This window comes from Rattus norvegicus, chromosome 8 (genome assembly GCF_036323735.1).
Source record: "Rattus norvegicus strain BN/NHsdMcwi chromosome 8, GRCr8, whole genome shotgun sequence".
NCBI classification, from domain to species: Eukaryota; Metazoa; Chordata; class Mammalia; order Rodentia; family Muridae; genus Rattus; species Rattus norvegicus.
This window is the reverse complement of record NC_086026.1, coordinates 58292752-58318800: the sequence shown is the minus strand read 5'-3', so window position 1 is coordinate 58318800 and position 26049 is coordinate 58292752. Positions and strand designations below refer to the sequence as shown.

General features: G+C 42.2%; 1 protein-coding gene across 3 annotated transcripts; it reads right to left on the bottom strand.

Moving 5' to 3' along the window:
• Positions 1–919: 919 nt before the first annotated feature.
• Zw10 (zw10 kinetochore protein) lies at positions 920–25842 on the bottom strand. Of its 3 annotated transcripts, NM_001024801.1 has the most exons (16): positions 25594–25781; positions 23279–23413; positions 21035–21136; positions 20798–20875; positions 20494–20653; positions 19331–19480; positions 17821–18012; positions 14612–14775; positions 11201–11383; positions 9471–9706; positions 7071–7142; positions 5344–5513; positions 4613–4743; positions 3652–3783; positions 2722–2924; positions 920–1050 (listed from the first exon to the last, which is right to left on the bottom strand). In NM_001024801.1, the coding sequence occupies exons 1-16, from the start codon at positions 25696–25698 to the stop codon at positions 930–932; spliced, it is 2334 nt and encodes a 777-aa protein (NP_001019972.1). In that variant the 5' UTR covers positions 25699–25781; the 3' UTR covers positions 920–929. The 3 variants fall into 3 exon arrangements, with proteins under 3 accessions (NP_001019972.1, XP_063121811.1, XP_038937652.2); XM_063265741.1 differs by lacking the exon at positions 920–1050 and having other exon boundaries at positions 2299–2924; positions 25594–25842; XM_039081724.2 differs by lacking the exons at positions 920–1050; positions 20798–20875; positions 21035–21136; positions 23279–23413; positions 25594–25781 and having other exon boundaries at positions 2299–2924; positions 20478–20615.
• Positions 25843–26049: the final 207 nt, after the last annotated feature.

Here is a 26049-nt window from a genome sequence, read left to right as displayed (position 1 = left end):
TAGACTACACAGCCTAGACCTAGATTTCACCCACATAACATTCCAAAGGAATTCTGGCAATGCAGAACCTTTGACACTGACAAAGAATGGTACTTCAGAATGGGGACAGGGAGAAAGGGATCCTTCCAAGAAATTAGAATTTAGTCACAATAGCAAAACATGCCAGAAACTTCTCAGCAGTCAGCCTGAACTACAGAGCCAGAACCTAGCTCAAAGGAAGAACAAGTCCTCAGTGGGAGACAGAGACTAAAAAGCATGTAAGAAAACTGGGTTTGGGGAACTGGAAAGACAGCACAGTGGTTAAGACCACTGACTGCTTTTCCAGAAGTCCTGAGTTCAATTCCCAGCAACCACAGATGGCTTACAGCCATCTGCAACGGGATCCAATGCTCTCCTGTGGTGTGTCTGAAGACAGTGACAATATACTCATATATATAAAATAAATAAATCTTTTAAAAAACAAACAAACCTGGGTTTTAACCTCTTTTGCCATAGCCCATGTTATTAAAGATACCCACGCTGAACTCTGAAAGGCATTATTTACTGGAAAGAAATATTATAAGAGGTTTCCCGAATTCTTGTAAGACCAAGTAATGTGCCCCTAATACCCACCCCCATCAAAAGAAAAGTATTTTACAAATTCTGAACCCTAACTTTGGAATGTCCAAAGCCAGGGTCTAAAATTATCAAGTTTACAACTCTCAAGAGGGCCAGGGAGCAAATCACACTGGGGAGCAGATTCACACTTGACAAGGGCTAGCAGCAACAGTCAAGGAACCCAGTGCTTTGCTTAAACTGACCATCTTAATGTCCAGGCCAGGATGTCCTTATGTGAAGTCACACTTCCATGATGCATTGGTTCACCAACACCAACGAGTAATTCCAAGACGTTTGGAAGGAAATAATCATACCAAAGGAGGAAGGGGGAGCTATTTAATCTTAGCAAGGGCAGCCGCTCTTCTTTCTGTGTTCTGGAACAAGGCACGAATTAAAGCTTTTACTTCGCTGGAAGGGAATGCAGTTGCCAGGGGCCCTTTTCCATCTGCCCACCTGCAAAACAAGACAGGTTCTATTTCCTATTCTGTCTAGTAGAAGCCAGACCTTAAATTGTCTTACTTGATCCAAACACTTAAGTGGAATTAAATACATCCTGTGAGGCCCATCCTCCTCTAGCTATTGCTGATCATGGCTGTATCTGGCACCAGCACAGCCAGAGTAGAAGCAGAGGAGAGATGGTTCCAGTTAAGAGCACTAGCTGCTCTTTCAGAGGACCAGAGTTCAATTCCCAGAACCTTCATGACAGCTCACAACCTTCTGTAATTCCAGTTCCAAGGAATAAGACACCCTCTTCTGGTCTCTATGAACACCAGGCACACATGTAGTGCACAGACATACAAGCGCACAAAATTCCCATACACTTAAAAGAAGTAAATCTTAAAAAAGAAAAGAAAAGGGGGCTGGAGAGATGGCTTGGTGGTTAAGAGCACCGACTGCTCTTCCAGAGGATCTGAGTTCAATTCCCAGCAACCACATGGTGGCTCACAATTATCTGTCATGGGATCTGATGCCCTCTTCTGGTGTGTCTGAAGACAGCTACAGTGTACTCATAAATAAGTCTTTAAAAAAAGAAAAGAAAAAACAAAAACTAGAGCCACATATGGTGATGGCTCATACCTCCAATTCAAGCACTTGGAAGATGGAAACAGGAGGGTCATTTGAAACCCAAGGCCAGCCTGGTGTCCATAACAATTCCTAGACTGGAGTATATAGTTAAACCTTGTGTGGAAAAACACAAAACGTCCTCAGAGGGGTGTGGTGCTTAGGCTCCTACACCAGGGGTTCTCAACCTCCCTAATGCTATGGTCCTTTAACATATGGTCCCTTATGTTGTGCTGACCCCCAACCACAAAACCTTTAGTTGTTACTTCATAACTGTAATTTGGCTATTGTTTTGAATCACAATGTAAATATCTGATATGCGACCCCTGCAAAAGGGTTGGTCAAGCCCCAAAAGAGTTTGGACCCACAGGTTGTAAACCAACATCTTAACTATTGCACTCCCTGCAGAAAAGAACTGGCCATTCAAAAAAATGGCCTCACACTAAATACTTAAGATTTGACAATCCCTCGTTTTTTCCTTTTTTCTTTTCTTCATTAATTTATTTATTCACTTTACATCCTTACCCCAGCCCCCCCCCTCTTCCCTCCCAGTACCACCCTTATAGCCCCCTTCCCCCATTGCCCTGCTCCCTTCCCAGAGAAGGGGATGCCCCCCTTTTAACTCAACTGAAATGCTGGGGGTATCTTACCATTCTGACAATACATCATCCAGGTGTAAGAAGGACGGACTTCTAATTAAAAATTGCCAGAATATCTATACTGCTGCCAAAACTACATTCTCTATCAAAAAGTATGGATGAAAGTCCTTTTGTCATTAACTATGAGAAGGTGGTCATAAGATCTGCCCTATGAAAGACTACTAAAGGCCTCAACTACTGCACTGGAACATGAAATTCTTAACTGAATAACTCTAAGGAACAGAGGGGCCGGAAATGTGGCTCAGTAGCAGAGGGCTTGCCCAGCATGCAGAAGGCTGTGGGTTCAATAACCTGCGACATGCACACGCATGCACACAGTGGGAGGAAGGTGCAACTGCCGCTGGTGGTCCCAACCCTCTTTCGTGACCATGTATATATGCCTCTATAGAAAACACATACGCACCGATCTCCGATTTCCTGCAAGCTAGCTTGTAGCATTATCATGAGTTCTTTGAAAGGCATCCACTTGGACACATAGACCGGAACCTCTTCTTGGTATTTCTTGTTTTTGTTTTCATCAGACAGAGGTGCAAATACTTGTGGCCCTTCATCCATCACTGTTTTGCACAGGGAATACAATCTATCGCCATCTTCAGTCGAGATGTCCTAGATTAGCACAAAGAGAACATAACAGAATAGAACTGACCAAAGGGCAGGGCAGATCAGATGATTTCCCAGTAATGTAGCCCATCTTACTAGTCACCAGATCCAATCAGCTCTCTGATAACCCTCCTGAAGGTAGAATGATCTAATCTGTGTGTCAGCCAATGGCCAGCAAGGCTCTACACAGGAGCCTGTGTCCCCAGCACAAAGGGCTACACACAGCTGCTATGAAGGACAGTGCTACAAGGGCTTGGTTGACCTATGCTTTGAAGGGTCAGCTAGCCACATCCAGGGAATTTTCCTCATAGTATCACCTACAGTCCACTCAACTGCACAGTGTGTTGGCAAAGTGGTGCCTGCACAGACTGTGTTCACGTTGCTAAATTAAATTACCTAGTTCATCTGCTGAACAAATGACTTCATACTAAGTAATATGTCTTGGGACCACTGCCCAGTTTCCAATGTCCCCATTCCTAATTTAGACGCTAGACTAAGAAATCCCACAACCCTACTTTCTTATCTAGGTATAAAAGAGATTAACAAGTTCCCAGCAAAACAGAACTCAGACAAGCCTGGAACCAGCCAACCAAGCTGCAACAGCGTGAGGCAGGCACGAAACGACCAATCTCTTCTATCACTGTGCCCATTAGCACAAGACTGCAGTATCACTTCCTCGCTACAGTCATGGTGTAGGACAGGACCTGCCTTCCAAGTGGATATCCGCTCTCACCTCTAGAGCAGTGATCCTGCCAATCATCTCAGCAATCACGGTGTTCAGCAAGGTCCCCATAGCCTTGCAGTATATGTTCACCGGCAGGACATCCTGCCACACGATCCCAAGTCTCTTCAGCTGGTGCAGCACCTGGAGAAGAAGAGGGTTACGATTCACACCCGTCACTTCGTGGGAGAAACAGAATGGGAGAAAGAAGTGATACAGATGTGAGGTAATGGGGACTCCGTGGCTCTTGAATGTTTACCCTCTGTGATATCCTTGAGTAAAGAAAAGCAGACTCTTCCTGAGGAGGGAGCACGGCAGTGAGGAGGTAAATCAGCAGAGGGAGAAACTTAATGTAGTGTGTACACCATGGAATACTGCTCAGCCACAAAGACCAAAGTCATGTCATTTGCAAAAAAACATACACAGCTGGAAATGATCACTGTAAGCAAACTAAGTCAGTCTCAGGGGACACAGATCACAGCTCTGCTCATCTGTGGTTCTGAGATCCTACAGTACACCCATACCATAATGTATGTATATTGATGAATATATGTATAATGTATGTATACATGATATGAGAGTAGAGCAAAAGGGAACAAAGGGTCTTAGTACTTGCTGTGAAAGGCAAGAAAAAGGAAAGGGACAGGGGCTAAGCGCTCTATTAATATTTGCATGCAAATGTCTTTATAAAACCCAGACCATACACAATGAATACACACCAATGGGAGGGGGGGCGCCTCACTTAAGACAGAGGTAGAGAAGAAAATCTACATTTAAATGTGTTCACATACAATGAGTTAATATTATTGAGTCAATGGAAAGATGGCATGTCTTGGTTGAACAGAAAAAAGACCTTACACACAGCTGTCACAAGCATCTAGACTTTGCAATGGGGAGCATAGGATTCAACTGATGGACTTACTAGTGGGGTGAGGGACCCCCAAGGACCTCGGTGCCTGCATCAGCCTCCTACCTGCCTCACTGCCTTGCTCGCTGCAGAATAATTCTCTTCATCATCCATGTTTGCAAAGCTTCTAGCACTTGATAATCTCTCCAGAAGTTCTCCTTTCTGGGTCCGCATCTGGGCCAAAAAACACTCCGTCCCTACAGAGGGAAAACAAAAAAGTGTAAACCTGTTGAATCCCACACTGCAAAACCTAAGACTGTCAGCTGCTTGGCCTGTGTGAGAACAATCTCACTAAATGTGCTTGTTGTATAGAATGATTCTGAGTCCACTTAGCCAGTCCCTCTGACCCTTTCACAGCATAACAGGAAAACCTTTTCAACAGTTTGCATGGGATATGAGACAACTAAGAAAAATCACTTCTACAGATAAAGCAGCTTACTATTCCAACATCTATACCACTGATGGAGAGCACCTACAACTGAAAAGCTAAATGAACAACTTTTCTCAGGATACTCTCATAATTAATATTGATTTACCATACAAACGTGGCTCTCTCCTGACACAAGTGACTTGGTGGAGTAAAGTCTGACATGCCAACATACCACAAAATCATGTCAGGAAAAAATGTTTACACAAAGATGACATCCACTTTATAGAATAACTGGAAACTAACCAATCAGAGGACCTCCTACACTCTAACACATCTAATAGATCACTAACTCCTAACCACCTCACCTATTAAACTACAGAGTACTAGGCTATAAATCACACTTCCCCAAGTGGGAAGCGCCAGTTACCAAGTCTTCTGAAGCCAGGTACAAGGTCCACAAAAGTGGTCGTGCCATCACAAAGAATGGGGGTGAGCCGCGATCTGAACTGATGGCCGAGGGTCAGCAAGTGGTGAGCAATATACATGCAGTTGTTATGGTGAATGGCAGCCAACTGGGGAAGCTTCTGAAGGTTCTCCCTAGGTCAAGAGGAAGGACAAAAGAGGAAACCACCTGTTGGTTACTCAAGTCGAGCTTTCTGGAAAGTCATCTGTGCTCTAAGGTGACAGGCAGCCTTGGCTTTCCCCACTCTTAAGTCCTGAGCACAACAAAACATGCGGTCGCTCTAGCTCGGTGAGCTGTGCCAGCCTGACTTTAGCCAACAAACTGTCCCGGGGAGGGCTGGAGAGGGGGCCTCAGCAACTACAAATGCTTGTTATTCTTGCACAGGCCTGAGTTTGGTCCCCAGTATCCAAATCAGGTGGCCCACAACTACCTGTAATTCTACCTCCAGGGGAATCCAACTTCTGGCCTCTGTGGGCATTTGTGCAAGGAGACACACACACACACACACACACACACACACACACACACACACACACACGTATGTTAAAAAAGAAAAGCCAAGAAAATAAAATAAACAACTGTGGATGTGTTACTTCTGGCACAGGAGACAGGAGACACAGGAGACTTTACATCCTGCCCTGAAAATTCAGCCAAGAGAAATACAGGCTCACTTTTCTGCTTTCTGAACTCCCATTTCACTTATATAACAAAACACTGAAATCAGATTAGAATTGGATTTAAAACTATCTACTTGTTTAGACTTTATCCCATACAAGTCCTTTGAAGTTGACTACAGATCAGAATCATATAGAAAATTTTTAAATATAAAGGTATTTAGAATTTTTCCCAGAATAACCTTTGTGAATGAAACCAGGCATTTTTACTTTTTGAAATCTCTGTAGATAATGGTTTTAACCCAGAACTGAAATTCACTACTTCAATTCTTCCACACAAATTAGTCTCTACCCAGTTCAAACCCTATGAGAAGGTTTGAACAGGTATGGCCTCCATAGAGACTTTGACTGCTTGGCCATAGGGAGAGGCACTATTAAGAGGTATGGCCTTGGAGGAAGTGTGTCACTATGAGGGCAGCTATGAGGTCTACTATGCTCGAGCAACGTAACACACAGCCTCCTTCTGCTTCCTGTCGATCAAGATGTAAAACTCTCAACTTCTTCTCCAGCACCATGTCTTCCCTGCATGCCACCATGCTTCTCTCCATGACAATAAATGTCTGAAACTATAAGCCAGCCCCAATTAAATGTTTTCCTTTATGAGAGTTGCAATGGTTATGGTGTCTCTTCACAACAATAGAATCACAGGACAAAGACTTTTCTATTTCCTAACCAAGAAACGTAAAATGGTTCTGAAAATGCCCAGACATTAAAAACTGGATACAGTGTGTGTGACCTTCCTACACACAAAATCACTGTTCACGCCACAATAAAGTCTACAGCCTTTAAAAGGTCTGAATTTGGTATACTTTTTTTTTTTTCCGGAGCTGGGGACTGAACCCAGGGCCTTGTACTTGCTAGGCAAGCGCTCTACCACTGAGCTAAATCCCCAACCCCAGAATTTGGTATACTTTTACTGTGAATTTTAATCACTGTCTTTGGTGAAAATATGAAGTTATTGGTTTTAACCTGACGTGACGTTTTAGAGGTCCAATTGTACAGGAATAAGATACTCACTTGTGGTATGTGGGCACCACATCATGGAACAAATGGAAGATATTTCTCACTGAGTAAAAAAGCTGGACAGCACTGGAAGGAAAACAAACACTCAGAAAAATCATACAGAATGAAGCAGGTATTCTGTTAGTGAAGGGCATGTGATAAAAACCACCGCTGCAGAAAACACACGCCTTCATCACTGCAGGAAAACACCATGGCCATCAGTGGAGACACACTCAACCGGTATCTCTAAACTGAACTTCTTTTCTAAAACCTGGATACATTAGCGACCTCAGAACAGGAGTGTTCAACCCAAAGCCTCTTCTCTACTTATCCATTTGTGCTCTGCCAGCACCCAAAGTATCTTCCCAGTGACAAACAGAGTTAAGCCTCAAGCAAATGTCACCCGTTTCTTGATGCATTCTGCAAAGGGCATCAACAAAGGCACTCACCAGCTCTTTCAGAGTCAGGCTGACTTTCAGCTTTCACCTTTCCCCATCTTCCCCAATGCAAAGGATGAATCAACATTTTTGTCTAACCTTCAACATCCTTTGCCCTTTAAATCTGATCTTTAACTACCTAAGGATCACCATTAAGATGCAGTTAAGAGACTGTGTGTGTGTGTGTGTGTGTGTGTGTGTGTGTGTGTGTGTGTGTGTGTGTGTGTTGTGGGAAGACAGGGAAACTTGGCCTCCAAAATGAACCTTAAAAGAGAAAATACACAGATGGGAAAAAAAGGCTCTTTAAAAGCCCATTGTGAATGTCAAAATGTGTAAATTTTTTAAAATTATTTTTTAAGTAATTAAAATAAGTATTAAAAAGCAATCTATTGGGGCTGGGGATTTAGCTCAGTGGTAGAGCGCTTACCTAGGAAGCGCAAGGCCCTGGGTTCGGTCCCCAGCTCCGAAAAAAAAGAACAAAAAAAAAAAAAAAAAAAAAAAAAAAAAAAAAAAAACCAATCTATTGCCAGTAGAATGAATGTAAGTACTGAGTATACCAAAACAGTGTTCAGTTTTTTTTTTTAAAAAAATTTTTTTAAATATTGCCATATATCCCCAACTTCTGGTCTGATGTATTCGAAGAATGTCATTTGAGGAAATAATGTCAACTATGTTTACCTTGCCAAAAGAGCACATCAACATTCTTTATAAAGAAACAGATGTTTTTCACAGGGGCAGGGAATGGCTCAGCAAACAACAGCTCTCTGGCAAACCTGGTGACCCGAGTGTGATCCCCAGAGTCCACGTAAGTGGAAGGAAAGAATTGATTCCACAGAGTTGTCCTCTGACCTCCACATGTGCCATAGCACGATCAAGAACATACATACATGCATATACACTAATAATAAAAGTAAGTACAACTTTTTTTTCTGCTTAGAATACTAGAATCATGTTCTATCCAGAACAACATAAAAAAGAGTATTTGCAGCCTGGAGAGATGGCTCAGAGGGTAAGAGCACTGACTGCTCCTCCAGAGGTCTTGAGTTCAATTCCCAGCAACTACATGGTGGCTCACAGTCATCTCTAATGGGTGTCTGAAGACAGAGACAGTGTACTCACATACATTAAATAAATAAATAAATAAATAAATAAATAAATAAATAAGTAAAATAAATTAATTAATTAATAAAAGTATTTGCACACAGAAATAACAAGACCTGAGGATACAATGACTAACTCAAGCCTAATTCCACAGCTTTTCCTAAGGCTGAGAAGAACAGCTCCATACAGACTCACACTGATGGCCTTTATCAGACCAGCTCTACAATCAACTGGCCATTTCTCTAATACCACAGGAGCCTTTCAAAACAAAAGGATTCAATATGAGATGTGAAATAAGCCCTGAGGTATCCTGAACACACTATAGATTAGGTGAAGTCATCTTGAAAGGGTGAAGCCAGGGCTGTAATATGTTCTACTTCCAAAGAAAATCGACTCTTCCTCCCTCTGCATGTTGCTGCTATGTAGAGTTCGAATGTGAATTCACAGGTCCCTCTGGCTCTCCAGGCTCATATGGTATAACAACCATAATTATCCAGCAATGAGCATTTCAGTATTAACCCTTTTCAAACAAGTGCTCTAATGTAGCATTGTTTGATCACAGATAGCCAAAATTCGACAAAGTATCACTTACTAAAAAGTAAACCACATTTTTAACACCACATAAGCCTACACATTTACCCACCAGTGCAGCATCTACTTCTCGGTTCCTTCTTTCATACCTGGACTGTACTAGGTATCCCAGGCTGGCCCAGACCTTGCTTTGTAGGCCTGGCTGACTCCAACCTCACACTCCTGCCTCAGCCTTCCAACTGCTGGGTTATGAACATGGACCAGCAGGCCCCAGCTAGCATCTGCTTTAACACTTTTACACCTGTGTTACTGTAAGGAAATGACAGGGTCAAGTTATCTGTGTTACCATTGGTCGCTACTTGTTGTTGCCTCAAGTAAAGTCTGATAAGCGAGCTCCATTAACTTCTTCACAGCCTCACTGATGCGGCACGTGGGTAAAGAGAAGGACCGAGGGTCCAGCGAAGTCTCGGGCTCTAAGTTTCCGGCATCGGTGAACTGCACTTTGCACACCTGCACTTGTAGCCTGTGGTCGGCATCAGGACTGGGCAAGTCTGGTAGGGTTTCCTCACAATCAGGACCAATCTAAAATTCAAACATAGCAACAGAAAAAGACGTTTCCAGGAAAATGCAAACTCAAGCACACAGCAAAGGCTAAAGACACTCAAGGCTTCCGTGTTGATGGAGCCATGGCCCTACAGGTGACTAGAAGATGCTCACACGAGTGGTCTGATTAAAGGACTGGCTGGTCTGGACTGATAGCACACCAAAAGAGATAAGCAATCTCATGTACTGTGGGATTCTTAATATTAATGGAAAAGCAAAGATTTGGAGAAACTGAAAAGACCTGTAAAACTCATCATTCTCAGCTCTCATAAAAACTCCAACTTGCCTCAGAATGTGCTAATATCTGTGTGCCTCAAATGGCTAAAAATATTGTTGGAAGAGACAATAATGGGCCATGCCAAGGAAATGAGGAACGCAGAAGAATAGATTAAGAACCCAGTGCCCGGGCTGCATATGGTAGACACCTTTAATCCCAGCACTTAGGAGGCAGAAAAAAGTGGATCTCTAAATTCGAGGCCCCCCTGGTCCATGTAAGTTCTACGCTAGCCGGGGTTACACAGTGAAACCCTCCCTCAAAAAAAGGAAACGCAAGTAGAATCCAATGCCCTCCAGGCCATTTCAAGCAACTCAGAAAAATGGCTGGGAAAAATCTACTAATAGGTTGCCTTAGTCTGTGTTTTAGTAATGCTCAGTATGTTTCTATAACACTTTGCATTTACCTAGTACTGTTTTATATATACTAAATGATGTAAATATATATTATATATTATGTTATATTATTGTATGTTATATATTATACATTATTTTTATATTATATATAACATATATGTAAATATTTAAATAGTATATGTGGATAAATACATGATATAAACAAAAAAAGCCCAAAATTATCAAGAGTCAAACAGTAAACTGCTCTTCATGTAAGTTCATTCCCATTGCAAGTAATTATTTATACCTTCGAGAAAAACATTTATTGGGCTGGAGAGATGGCTCAGTGGTTAAGAGCACTGACTGCTCATTCAGAGGTCCTGAGTTCAAATCCCAGCAACCACATGGTGGCTCACAACCATCTGTAATGAGATCTGGTGCCCTCTTCTGGTGTGACTGAAGACAGCTACAGTGTACTCATATATAATAAACAAATAAATCTTAAAAAAAGTGAGACATTTATTTTGTTTTTATTTGAATGTGTGTGTGTGTGTGTACACACGTGCACCCACATTCTCCACACATAATACAACCCAAGCACATATATCTTCAAGTAATGACAAGAATAATCTGCTTTTTAATCCTGACAACAGCAATGCACAACATTTGTAGACTTTCTCAGTTTATACAGTGGCTTTCAAGTATGCAGTTTATCTGGAACTCGCAATACTTCAAGAAAAGGGAGACAACAGGAGCACTTTGAAGAGGACCATTTGTCTCCAAGAGCTTGACGACTGCTCTCTTCCCCATAAGTGTCTCAAAACTAAGCTGCTCCCCATAAAAGACGCAGTAAGCCCCACATACCTTCACGGTGTTGTGAATTTCGGAGGTCATTAGATGTCTAGCCGCCACAATCACATCCTGGCACTTCTTATTAGCAAAATGAGAATTGATATTGCGAGCATATTTCAGCAAGTCAGTAGTATCTCCTTTTAAAAATCTCATCTCTTTTAGGGACTTTTCAAATTCCTCTGTGGACTGTATGATCTGACACAGACAAGCATAAGAAGAAGAGAAAAAAACTCTATGTGGTTATCCCTCAGTATGTTTTGGGAATTAGCTCCAGAACACCCCCCTCAGAAATTACAATCCATGGATGTTCAAGTCCTTTGTATAAGAAAGCACACTGCTCACATACAAACTATGTTCACCCTCTCATATACTTAAATCATCTCTCGCTTATAGTACTTGATAGAATGTAAATGCTATGTAAATAAACACCATCCTCTGACACTCCATTGTTTCACAAAAAAATAACAAGAAGGGGGTTGGGGATTTAGCTCAGTGGTAGAGCGCTTGCCTAGGAAGCACAAGGCCCTGGGTTCGATCCCCAGCTCCGAAAAAAAGAACCAAAAAAAAAAAAAAAAAAAAACAAGAAGAACTCATATAAATCTAGTAAAGAAACAAATTTTTCCCCAAATATTGTCAGTCAACTGTCAGACTGAAACTATAGAAACTGTACATCAACCTTGCATACATTTCAATATGAAAATTCCAAATCCACTGTAATGAAAAGAATAAGAACCAAGATTGAAGTGGAGATTTCTGGTTTCTTTGGAAGACTGGATTGTATCACGTGGTGCGTTTCTGGAGCAATCTGCTGAGAATGTTTTGCTGAGGCAGACAGTTGAGGATGCATGGTATTTGGAAAGAGTATAAGTAGAACCAACACACAGCGAGGACGCTCTTGCATTGGTTCGCCTTGCAGGACTTCACTGGTCTTCACTCACCTTTGCTCGCTGTGACTTGGAAGAGAGAATAGAGCCAAAGAACTTCTGGTATTTTGGCTGCTTCTTTATGATGGACTTGTGCGTCTGCTACTGATTCGGGTTTGGGATTTGCTGACTGGACAGGACTACCAAAACTGATTTGTGTTTAATGCTTTGGGCTGAACTGCTGATATCCTGACACGGAAGACTGGAACTGTACCAAAGAGCTACTTCTAAACACTGCCCTTGTCTGTTACCCATCTTTCTCCCCTACTTTTGGTCAGTGGGCTAGAAGGGAAGTGGAAGCATTTAAGAAACCTTACTAAAGGGGTTGGGGATTTAGCTCAGTGGTAGAGCGCTTGCCTAGGAAGCGCAAGGCCCTGGGTTCGGTCCCCAGCTCCGAAAAAAAGAACCAAAAAAAAAAAAAAAAAAGAAACCTTACTAAAGGAGGTTTTGAAAAATCTAAGCCAACACAAGATGGCCATTTAGATAATAGGACAATTCATCAGTTACTCAGTTTAAAAATAAACACTCTAGGAGCTTGAAAGATGGCTCAGCAGTTAAGAGCACTGGTTGTTTTCAGAAAGCTGGGTTTTAAATGGCAGTACCTACATGGTAGCTCCCAAAACCATCTGTAACTCCAGTTTCAGAGGCTCTGATGCCCACTCCTGGTCTCCACAGGCACCAGGCACATGACGCACATACATACAGTCAGGCAAAACATTCCTAGGCATCATTTTCATTATACATTCTTCCAAACCTTGATTCATTTGGAAGAGAATCTTCAATAGAATTTGAAGACTCCAAAATGGTGTCAAGATTTTATAAACAAACACCCTTACTCTAGCATTCAAACAACAACTAAAATGGGGATATCACAAAATAGCTATTACAGCTGATAGAAGTATGAAAAATTTTAAAAAGGTATAAGAAAGCATACTTTGTGCTCCAACATATGACAAGGGCACATGCTCCACTATGTTCATAGCAGCCTTAGTCATAATAGCCAGAAGCTGGAAAGAACCCAGATGTCCCTCAACAGAGGAATGGATACAGAAAATGTGGTACATCTACACAATGGAATACTACTCAGCTATCAAAAACAATTGACTTCATGAAATTCACAGACAAATGGATAGAACTAGATATTAGCCCAAAAGCTTGGATTACCCAAGATACAATCCACAGACCACATGAAGCTCAAGAAGAAGGACAACCAAAGTGCAGATGCTTCAGTTCTTCTTAGAAAGGGGAACAAAAATATTAATAGGAAGAAATATGGAGACCAAGTTTGGAGCAGAGATTGAAGGAAAGGCCATCCAGAGACTTCCCCACCTGGGCATCCAGCCCATACACATACAGCTACCAAACCTAGACAGTATTGCTGATGCCAAGAAGTGCATGGTGACAGGAGCCTGATATAGCTGTCTCCTGAGAGGCTCTGCCAGAGCATGACAAATACAGAGGTGGATGCTCGCAGCCAACCATTGAACTGAGAATGGGGACCTCAATGGAGGAGGTAGAGAAAGGACTTAAGGATCTGAAGGGGTTTGCAACCCCATAAGAACAACAATATCAACCAACCAGAATTCCCAGGGAGTAAACCACCATCCAAAGACTACATGTGGACAGACCCAGGGCTCTAGCTGCATATGTAGCAGAGGATGGCCTTGTTGGGCACCAATGGGAAGAGAAGCCCTTGGTCTTGCCAAGGCTCAACCCACCAGTGTAGGGGAATGTCAGGGCAGGGAGGTGGGAAGGGGTGGGTTGGATGGGTTGGGGAACACCCTCCTAGAAGAAGAGGGAAGGTGTATGGGATAGGGGGTTTATGGATGGGAAACCAGGAAATGGGACAGCATTTGAAATGTAAGTAAAAAAATATTCAATAAAGATAAAAATTTTTTAAAAAGCATATTTTCTTAATCAAAGAGACAGGAAGCCAGAAGAGAAACAAAGTCATTTGCTATTTTCGCTCCTTATTAATAGTTCTTGGTGTTGTTTTTTCCAGACAGGGTTCCTCTGTGTATATTTGGCTGTCCAGGAACTCACCCTGTAGACCAGGCTGGCCTTGAACTCATAGAGTTCCTCCTACCTCTGCCTCCCAACTACTGGAATTAAAGTCGTGTGCCACTCTGCCTGGTTTTTAATAATAATAATTTTGTTTTCCTTTTTTAACATTTATCTATTTATTTACTTACTTATTTATTTACTTATTTATTTATTTACTTACTTATTTACTTATTTATTTATTGTATATGAGCATGCTGTTGCTGACACAGAAAAGGGCATCAGATCCCATTACAGATGGCTGTGAGCCACCATGTAGTTGCTGAGAATTGAACTCAGGACTTCTGGAAGAGCAGTCAGTGCTCTTAACCGCTGAGCTATCTCTGCGGCCCCAGTAATAGTTTTCTTAAGGGTATCACTTAAGAAGAAAAGATCAAAACATCTGCAACACAGCACAGGACTTTCCCAACTGAAAGCCTGCTATCCCTCTACTCTTTACCTCCTCATATTGCTGTAGCTTGCTGCTATTGGTGGGAATAGAGTAAACCAAGCAGTTTCTGATGAGGCAATCGGACAGGTCCTCCCAGATCACCTCACCAAGCATCTCAGCCAACACGATCTCAGGGACTTTTCCAATTTCTAGGTCAGCATCAAGAGGCAAATCTGAATTCAAAGGAAAAGGTTTTAGACACACAGTCCTGACAAATTCATAATCCCTAGTCTTCTAAACTGACTCAGTTTTAAGATGGTGGGCAGAAGAGGTGACCAAGGTAACACAGAGAAAACAAAAATATATAAAAATTAAAATAAAAGGGTGGTGGGAAAGAAAAACTGCACAGATAATGCCATGGGTACCTCAACAGGCTGTGCATGACAACGCACAGTGTAAAGTCAGAACTGTTTACCTCTCTCTGCTCAGACAGACCCTGCTCACCACAGCACTCCTGCACTCCATGGCAATTCACATTGTGCCCACTACATTGTAATCATCTACCCATAAGCCATTACTCTGATTATGTAACAAGCACTCAGAAAGTATGCATTCCAAAACTAGTTTTTAATAAAAACCCTACAAAACCTTACTTCTTTTTAATAATAAAAAAAGCGAAAACAAAAGAAAGAACGCTGTACTTTTGCATCTCAGTATATGATTTAGGAATTTATCCTAAGCAAAGCTTCCGTAAGTTACATGAAGCATGCTGCCTAATCTGCCAAGTGATGTCTTCGTGCCTCCTTTGCAGTCCATCTCATGGTTCCTTTTTTCCAAAGGACCAGTATATTTAGAATAGCACATTTACCATTTAAATAACAGTTAAGAGCCAAATGAACAGCACAGTGGGTAAAGATGCTTGGCTTACCATCAATTCCCAGAACACCCACATGGTAGGACAGAACTGACCCCTAAATTGTCCTCTGACATCCACACTCAGGCTATGGTCAATAGGTAAATAAAAGGTGGCGTTCACCTTTAATCCCAGCACTCAGGAGGCAGAGACAGGAGGAACTCTGATGCCAGCCTGGTCTAAGAGTAAGTTCCAGGAACTACACAGAGAAATTCTGTCTTGAAGAAAACCAATACACAAATAAATATGAAAAGAAAGAAGAGAGGGGAAGCCAAGATGTTGGTGCTTTCTTTTAGACTCCATACCGGCTTTTTTCTGAACAGACTAGGAATAATAAAGTCATTACAGTTGTTTAAAAAAAATAAATAAGCTAGAGAAATTCTGCCTTGAAAAAAAAAAAACAAAACAAAAACAAACACACCAGTCTATATACAAGCCAACACTATAAATTATCCCTGGTTTACAAATGACTATAAAAATGTGCTCTTCACTGCTGCTCATGAATTATAAAACAGTTTCAGAAAGTCTACTGAAACAGTTTTCACTGAGATTAAAAAAATACTTGCTAAACATCCAAATAGCCGAAAATGAGCATTTGGATTTAGAAGGGTGTAATACAGAATGAGACAGGGTTACTCTGCAGCCCAGCCTAGACTGGAAGTCACTGTGATCCTCCTGCCTCAGCTTCCAGTCTACTGACTGTACAAGCATGAACAACCATACTAATATTTCTCACTGATCTCATATAAAAAAAAGGGAGGGTGGCTGTCACTTGTCACTTATGCCCCCCCAGTGTAACAGTTTAAGGAGTTCTGCTCCTATCAATTCTAAATCACTTAAACAAAATAAGTAACTTTCCTCAGAAGAATGCTGGCCGGAACATTCCACAGAACTACTGAGGAAAGCAAGGCGAACATAAGTCGGACAAGCTAGAGACAGCAGCACTGTTTTTAAAAACCAGAAGAAACTTCTTTTGTTGTTTTTTTTCAAGTCAGGGTCACCAGAGGCTTAAGTATACACTTCAGCAGTGCAGCCCTGGCTGTCCCGGACCTCACTCTGTAGACCAGGCTGGCCTCTAATTCAGAGATTCACCTGCTTCTGCCTCCCAAGTGCTGGGGCTAAAGCTGCGTGCGCACCACCACCATCTGGCTTAGAAGAACTTTTTTTTTTCTTTTTCTTTTTTTCAGAGCTGGGGACCGAACCCAGGGCCTAGCAAGCGCTCTACCGCTGAGCTAAATCCCCAACCCCAGAATTTTTTATAGGGGTGTGTGTGAGTGTGTGTGTGTGAGTGTGTGTGTGTGTGGGTGTGAGTGTGTGTGTGGGTGTGAGTGTGTGGGTGTGGGTGTGTATGTATGTGAGTGTGTGGGGGTGTGGGGTGTGTGTGTGTGTGTGTGTGTGGGTGTGGGTGTGTGTGTATGTGAGTGTGTGGGTGTGTGAATGTGTGTGTGAGAGAGTGTGTGTGAGTGTGTGTGTGAGTTGTGTGAGTGTGTGTGAGTGTGTGTGTATGTGTGTGTGTGTGTATGTGTGGGGGTGTGTGGGTGTGAGTGTGTGTGTGTGTGTGTCTATGTGTGTGTGGGTGTGTGAATGTGTGTGTGAGAGAGTGTGTGTGACTGTGTGTGTATGTGTGTGTGTGGGTGTGTGGGTGTGAGTGTGTGTGTGTGTGTGGGTGTGTGACTGTGTGTGTGAATGTGTGTGTGAGAGAGTGTGTGTGAGTGTGTGTGTGAGTGTGTGTGAGTATGTGTGTGTGAGTGTGTGTGTGGGGGTGTGTGTGTATGTGTGTGGGTGTGTGAATGTGTGTGTGTGAGAGTGTGTGAGTGTGTGTGTGTAAGTGTGTGTGTGAGGGTGTGTGTATGTGAGTGTGTGTGGGTGTGTGAATGTGTGTGGGGGAGTGTGAGTGTGTTTGGGTGTGGGTGGGTGTGTGTAATATCTGAGTTAAAGCAAAACAGGCAATTTCTAATCCAAGTACATAAAAATTAGCAATAGGCCAAGTGGTAATGTGATTTGTTCCTGATATTCCTTCATTTGTTTGCATCAGGTTAATGGGGATTTTCCCATGGAAAAATATACAACAGGCCTGGCTCATTTATCCTATTTTTAAGGCAAGTATCCCAAAACATGATGTTATCAGATGTCCAATAAGAGAAGTACATCCTAGACTCTAGCTAAAATACCATAGAAATACAGGCTCTGAGAGGTCACTAATAACCCAACAGGGCAAAGAGAAAAACTATAAATTAGGCAAGAAGACGGAGTCCCCTGTGCTTCTGTGGCATGACTTACCCGGAGACCAGTGCTTTGCTCTATAAAACGTGTAAAAGTAGTACACACATTTCCAAACTGTAAAAGGCTATTTTGGTGTACACACCTAGAAGCTGTTTCTGGAGCACTTCCAATACCAACTGGATCTTTGCAAAAGCTTCGGGTGGTGGTGGATGTTCTGAGTCCGTCGCCAGAGACTGGAAACAAATGCTAACTGAATTCGGCTGCCTTTCAATCACAGCATGGAGCGACGGGCAAGTCACCAGAGGCTTAAGTATATACTTCAGCAGCATCTGACCTGAAATCATTACCATGGGGACACTCAATGACAAACACCAGAAATACACTACTCATATATGAAATTCCCAAACGTAAGAGTAAGACATTGATTCAAAAACATAAAAAAAAAAATCAAAATTTAAAAGTCACGAGTTGCCTTTAATCCCAGCACTTAGGAGGCAGAGGCAGGTGGATCTCTGGGAGTCTGAGGCCAGCCTGGTTTACAAAGTGATTCTAGGACAGCCAGAGAAACCCTGTTTTGAACAAACAAACAAATAAACAGATGTCAGGAGCTGAAGAGATGGTTCAGAGGTTAAGAGAATTTCTTGTTACTGCAGAGTACCCAGGTTCAAGTCTTAACACCCACACATAGCTCACAACCATTCATAACTCCAGTTCCAGGGGATCTGATGCCCTCTTCTAACCTCCAATGTACCCTTGATGCAGACATACAAACAATCAAAACATATATATATATATATATATATTATATTTAATATATATAAATTTCAATATATATTATATATTTACTATATAAATTTCAATATATAAATATATTATATATATAAAATATATAAATATATATAAAATATATATAAATATATATATATAAACTTTGTTTTAAAATCATCATTAGAAGAAGTCTCTAAGGAGTAAATGTGCCAAAGATATATATCACAAGGAATGAAGAGATAGCTCAAGGTTAACAGCACTGGCTACTCTCACAGAGGACCTGGGTTCAGTTCCTAGCACCCACATGACAACTCGAAATTGTCTCTAACTCCAGTTCAAGGGGATCTAACATCTTCCATAGGCACAAAACACACACAGGATACCCATATATATAAGTAAGCAAACTAGCCATATACATAAAAATGAGTAAATTTCAAAAAACAAAATATACCCATGAAATTACACACTGCAGATTTCCCAGAGTATCCTTCCCACCTAAACATGTTTACGTTATTCAAAGACAAAAGCTGTAAAAACTAAGAACTAGTTAGGTTTGTTTTTTTTAAATATTTATTTATTTTATGTACGAGAGTACACTGTCACTGTCGTCAGACACACCAGAAGAGGGCATCAGATCTCATTACAAACGGTTGTGAGCCACCACGTGGTTGCTGGGAATTGAACTCAGGACCTCTGGAGGAGCAGTCAGTGCTCTCAACTGCTGAGCCATCTCTCCAGCCCAAGAACTAGTTTTAAAAAGGACCCATGCATTACTTAAAAAAGGTATTTGTGACCATTCCCTTTGATGAAGTTTGCGGACTCTTCAGTCATCCCTTTAACACCAGGCCTTCTGAAACTTAATGGGAATGAAACAAACCACTTACCAAATGACTTCAGCTTGGTGGGTAATTCTCCAAGAATAGAAAACGCCAAGAGGACAGAGCTGATGGATGGCAGAGGAGTCATCTCCTTCTCGGGCTGCTCAGTGCATAAATGAAGTTCTGTTTGTAGACAAGATTCTAAGCTGCTGGTATCTAAAAGGAGGAAAAAACTATCAGCTGTCTTAGCAATGTAATGTGATCCTCTCCTCTCAGCCCTTCCTCTACTGAGATTCCTAAGCACGGCTTCATTACGCCATGCTTATGTGGTTGACTGTGATATCCATGCCCTAAATATGTGCAGAATGACTAAAAGCAAGCAAGAATTGCAAAGTGAGCTCGCTTCCCAGACCGTCCACACCCCGGCACCACCAAAGGTGTAATACGAATATCAGAAAGACTTCAACACTGCTGAGAGCTTCACATCTAAAACTTTCTGAATCGTTTCTTTCAAAATACCGGGCGATACAATATGTAATATACGAAGCGGGGGCAAAATGGATATAGGAAACGGAGCAGGATAAGGTTTACTTTGAAATACACTACACTGGGCTGGAGAGATGGCTCAGCGGTTAAGAGCACTGACTACTCTTCCAGAGGTCCTGAGTTCAAATCCCAGCAACCACATGGTGGCCCACAACCATCTGTAATGGGTTCAGATGCCCTCTTCTGGTGTGTCTGAAGACAGCTACAGTGTACTCATAGCCATAAAATAAATACATCTTTAAAAAAAAAGAAAAAGAAATATACTACATTTCAAAAATCTAACACAGAAAAATATATGTCCTTCACATACCTCTTCTAAGGTAAAAATAATTTACCAAAGTGAGCTCAGTCTCAGGAGTGAGAGGAGAAAGAGAAGAGAAATGGAGGTAAATATGACCAAAATATATTATCTATTTTGTGAAAATATCATCATGAGATCTATTACTATATATTACTATATACAATATATTATTTTGTTATGTACAATATGTACTAATCAGAAAGATGAAAACAGAGATCTGAGGTAGGTCTGAAGATCAGTAACTGAGATACTGAAAAAGAATAAACTAATACATTACTAAGCGAAACGTTGTTCTTTTTTAAAGTAGACATTTAGGATGTATTTGGAGGTTAATGTGCGTCAGGCAGATTAAGCAAAACAGTCCACCTGAGGTCAGCAGCACCTTTTGATGGCGGGAACTTCCATACAACCAGCTTCTGCCAGTCTTCTCCCAGGTGGTAAAGGATGTTCTGCTTCTGTACCGTGAGCTCCATGCTGAGAGACTTCAACATTTTTAAGTCAAAGCATTTTTTTGATTTTAATAACTTCAAGCATTCCTGTGCCTGGTAACAAAATGGAATCACTGTTAAACAGCTCCTCCAGATTCACAAAAAAAAAAAAAAAAATCAGAGCCCACGTGTTGCATGACCATAAAGATATCAGACATAGGGACGGCACTGACTGCTCAGACGTCAGAGTATGCATACCTCCTCCAGGAGCCGAGCAGCAGGGATGTATTTCTTCTCTGCCAGTGCACTGTTATACTCTTCAATAGCAGAAGAAAACTGAAACAGAGAGAAGCGCAGCATTTAAATTCCTGTGTCTGTTTTAACATCAGCTTGTAAGATGTGAAAACACCATTGTCAGGGAACATCGGGACAATGAGGAGAGAGACAACCTCCTCCCCGCCACCTTAGCACTAGGGTTCCACTGAGCTTCCTTACCTCTTGCAGCTGTTTGAGCAAATTTAGGACGACAGAGTCTCTTTCCAGCCGCTGCTTCAAGTTCGTAAACTCAACAGTTGATATGTGAAGATCCCGACAGACCTAGTTTACACAACAAAAGTGTAAGTAAGTACTTCAGGCCTTACCACATCAGAGGAATAAAACATGGATAACCTATCACTAAGCCTTAGTTCCCCAGTGGGATTTAGGTTGAATTTAAACACAGTTCCCATGGAAATAAAAAGCACAGAAGATGGCTGGGAGAGGCTGGGTCCAGGTTCAAAGCCTTACCCTAAACATGAAGGCCATTCTCAGGTCAATGAGATGGCTCAGTGGGTAAAGTTCTTTTCCCCATTTACCCACCAAGCAGGATGACCTGAGTTTTAGTGACAAGCATCTAACATAGAAAACCAACAAAGAATACCTATTCTCATCAATATCAACTGTCGAGTCACCCTCTCTTCTTTTTTCTGTTTGAGACAACACAGCCTTGGCTAGCCTGGCACTCACTATATGTAGACCAGGCTGGTCTTGAGCTCGTGGAGACTTGCCAGCCTCTGCCTCATCACCTCCTCTAAACAGAGCTCATCACTTGGATTACTAGAAAGGCAGCCACAGAGACTACGATTTTTTTTAATGTTGAAGAAAAATCCACTTCTCACTCTATTCCTTTCTCGAAAGGCCTGTGCAACATCAATTTTCTCCCTTCTGTGTTTGAAGCCGCCCATACCTCATTCTTCATTCATTCAAGAAGGAAGTAACTAGGTACTCAGGCATGCAAGGTGTCTCACACCAGACTTAAATAGGTTGAGTTTTTTCCTTTGGGAATCATTTTCTCCCCTTGAGCAAGCACTCTATCTCTCAGCAGTTGTCCTTCTCCCCTCCTCCTTCACACAATAAGCTTTTTCTGACAGTGGCAGACACAATGCCTTAACTCCTTACCTCAGGCAGCCCACATCTAACTTTAAGGAAGGTATGAGTTCCCCCAGTCCATCAAAACCATCCTTGTCAAAACACTGACTTTTCTCTGCTCCACCCAAAGCCTATCTTGCCAATACCAAGATAACACACTCCCACTTTCCTTCCTCCTCCCTCTCCCTGTCCCATGGTCCCATTCTCTAATGGTTTTCCTTACATCGCTAAAATGCTTGGCCACGTCTGGAGACATTTTTTGATTGCCACACTGAAGGAGTGAATAAAAGTCAGGAAGATGAGCAGCTACAATGTACAGGACAGAATCACTCAGCCTAAAATATGGAGAGCCAAGGGTCTAGATTTGTTTCACTGACCAATCAGCTTGATCCTCAGTTATCCTTGGCTCCTAAAATACACCACATCTCCATCCCTAGATATAAAGCACTAGGCCACAGAGCATGGCAGAACAGGGGGAGCGAGAGTCCTCTGCAAGCTCATGATAAGCAGAAGAGCTGTGGTGAGTAACACAAGCCACTTCATAAACAGCCAAATTCAAGAAAGATTGTTCTGACACTTACATGTCTGAGACCAGCTGCAGATCTAAGAGAGTGCTATTAAAAGATGAAAGGGTGGTTGCGCATAGTGACACAAACCTCTAGCCTCTAATTTTAGCCTTTGGGGTTGAGGAAGCTGAAGCACTGAAAACGGCCAGCATGGGCTACACGATGAACTCCAGGATGACCCGAGTTATACATACACAGAAAGACCTTATATGGGGGTGGCAGGAGGGAGACAAGCACTCTAACTAGGAAAAGATGAAAGGACCAAATTTTAAACATTTTCATATGAAAATATTAAAGTCCTGAGATTTTCTTTAAACAAATTCCATTTGGGCTGGAGAGATGGTTCAGCTGTTAAGAGCACCGACTGCTCTTCCGGAGGTCCTGAGTTCAAGTCCCAGCAACCACAAGGTGGCTCACAATCATCTCTAATGGGATCTGATGCCCTCTTCTGGTGTGTCTGAAGACAGCGACAGTGTACTCATATACATAAAGTGAATAAATCTTAAAAAAATAATCCATTTAAATGTAAGACATTATTATTTTCACTAAGAGAAAGTTACAGTAAGAGGAAGTAATATAGCTGAGTTTGAGAAATATTTCTAGTTTAGAACTGAAGTCACCCTACCACCACTTGATTCAACCTCTATTTACCAACAAGGAAAGGAAGGTCCTGAAATGTTCCACAGGATGGTCTTGGAAATCAGGAAGCCAATATGATGCCTCCCTTAGAAACGTAAATGTACCCCACACAACGATCTATGCTTACCTCAGTCTCTATCCTGGATTTCAGCTGGTCGATGTCATTGGATAGAGTGTCCACCTGGGTGACGAGGGCCTGTGCGCTCTGCATGGTAGGCAGGAATTCACTGTACTTCTTGCTGATCATATTGCACACCTCGCCCTATAATACAGGACGGAGGAAGTGCATGACAATGAAACGAACCAGCAACTTCATTAAAAACACACCGCATCTTCCAATGTTAGAACTTTATCGAGTTACCCACTGCTCACTCCCACAATGGGTGTCCTTCAAAAACATTTCATTCATCTGTAAAACGTAGGAAGAGGACAATTCCCAAACCCCAACAATGCTCTGGATTTGTACAGAACAGACTCCGGAAATGAGAAAGATGGAGCCAAACGAATCACAAGAAACTGTATCATACTTTGTCCATGAATTTTAATCATCTACCTAACTAAACATAGAGATCTATAATCTGTATAACTTAATTTACTAGTTTCTACCTTCTGGGTTACAAAATGTTTATCTTAAAACTCCTCGAATGATAAAAAGGGCTAGGGGGACGTCTCCAATAGTAAAGGTGCCTGCCACCAAGCCTTCTGACCTCAGTTCAATTCCTGGGGTCCACACTGCTCACTCCCACATGTCGTCCTCTGACCTCCACACTTGCACCATGGCACACATGCACCCACAGACATACACACATGAATAAATAAAATTTTTATAAAGGATTGAGTCTTGTTATCCTCCTTAACTCAAAACGACTTAATACCTTCTTGAACACTCTGCACTATGTAAATTATGCTTGCCCACAAACTAATTCCTTTTATGTAAGAAAGATAATATTCTCCAAACTGACCAAAATACAAGGTTGAAGTGTCACACTCCCACAGTTACAAAGCATCTCAGAACAAAAGAGAAAGACTCTCTCAGGGAAAAAGTCAGGCATTTGTTTTATGCAGGAGGCTAAAATTGAGATGGAAGGTGTGTGTGTGTGTGTGTGTGTGTGTGTGTGTGTGTGTGTGTGTGTGTGTTTGTAGAAATATATTTAAAGTGGTAAAAAGATTAAAAAAATGGCAAAAATATGAGAGCTAGCAGTACAAGGAAGATGTCTGCTTGAGGCATAGAAAATAGTTCTCAGTTGACTGAAGATTCAAGCTTACGTACGAAATGAGTGCAATTTTCTCATCCTGGATCATTAGAAAGTCATTTTTTAAAAAAGTAAGCCACACTATAGAAATGCCAGTGACGTGAATACATAAAATTAAGAAAGCTGGGCTGGAGAGTTGGCTCAGTGGTTAAGAGCGCTGACTGCTCTTCCAGAGGTCCTGAGTTTAAGTCCCAGCAACTACATGGTGGTTCACAAGCATCTGTAATGAGATCTGATCCCCTCTTTTGGTGTGACTGAAGACAGCTACAGTGTACTTATATATAATAAATCTATTTTAAATTAAAATTAAGAAAGCTAACATCAAAAACTGTTAGGAATGGGTGTGATGGTACAGGCCTTTAATCTCAGCACTCGGGAGGCAGAGGCAGGTGAATCTCTGTGAGTTTGACACCAGCCTGTTCTACAAAGCTTGAGTCCAGAACAACCAGGGCTATTCCACAGAGAAGCCCTATCTAGAAAAAACAAAAAAGGGAAAAAAGGTAAGAAAAGAGTTGTTGCAAAACTATTGTGTGCCTACACAGTATGTTTCACATTGTCTATGAAATTAAAGAACATTTGATAAGATTAAAAAAAAAAAAGAGTTGTTAGTGCCTACCAAGTTTGCTCCCTTTAGTTTAGACTTACATGTCATTTTCAAAGAAAGTCAGTGAAGATGTGGCTTGCCAGGTAACACTAATAGATAGTGAAACTATGGCTGTGAGCCGCAAATCCATTCAGGTACCAGCTCACCAGCCCTCAGCATGCCTCAAGTTCCGTGCGTGAAGTAATACTTTTATAAACATTCAACCAGCTTTTTAAAAAAATGCGAGGAGAATGGAGCGACTTTCTTAGAATTATTACATTCATCCATAAATGGAGGAGTGGATAGTGATGACAGATTGGGTGGTTGTCCTGTCCTATGTGGACATCCGGGCTTCCAGTTCCACGCCCCGGCTCCTCAGGTTTCTTCAGTCTTCTTCTCACCGGCTCACTATTGCCCAGTTTAGTCCCCCTCCCCAACACTAAACAGACGCGGCACTCCCTCGTTACAGTCCCAGGCCTTGGTCTCCAACCGCTCTGCAGCTGTGCTCCAAGAAGCCCCCGCACTTCTGAGCCTCCAACTCAGGGTTCTCTCCGTCGGCTCAGCACCCGGATCTCCCCAGCGGCAGCCGCCTGGAGCCGCCCTTACCTTGATCTCCTCCACCCGCCGGGTCAGACGGCTGATCCTGGTGCCCAGATCCTCCTTCTCCAGGCTCCCCGAGTGGGCCAAGACTTCCGTCACGAAAGAAGCCATTGCCACGAAGCGTACCCACACCAACAGGATAGGTCACTCCAGCAGCCAGCACCGCAGCTCGGGTCCCGCCAGCGGCCTCGCCGCACGGCCTGCCGGGAAACTGAGTTCTACGTAGCCCGGCACTCGCGCACAGGCGCCAGTCACACTACAGTTCCCAGCAGGCCTCGCGCCGTCAGACGTCCGCCGTTTCGGCAGCTTCTGGGAGGCACCAAAGTGCGCAGGCGTGATCCACTCCCTACCAGTTTTCAAATGCAAATCTGTTCCCGCCAGTTTTTTTCTTTCTGTATTTTGGTTTGGTTTGGTTTGGTTTGGTTTAGTTTGGTTTACTCTAGAAGCTGAGAAATGTTTCAG

What these genes read in the sequence shown, in the direction of transcription:
- Zw10 (XM_063265741.1), bottom strand. Translation starts at nt 25,698, where the DNA reads ATGGCTTCTTTCGTGACGGAAGTCTTGGCCCACTCGGGGAGCCTGGAG. An exon ending in GAAGTTCCCGCCATCAAAAG is followed by an intron (nt 19,481 to 20,493) that starts GTGCTGCTGACC and finishes TCCTCCTTTTAG; the next exon opens with ATACCAGCAGCTTAGAATCT. An exon ending in ACCTGGCTTCAGAAGACTTG is followed by an intron (nt 4,744 to 5,343) that starts GTAACTGGCGCT and finishes TTCCCTCTGTAG; the next exon opens with GGACGGAGTGTTTTTTGGCC.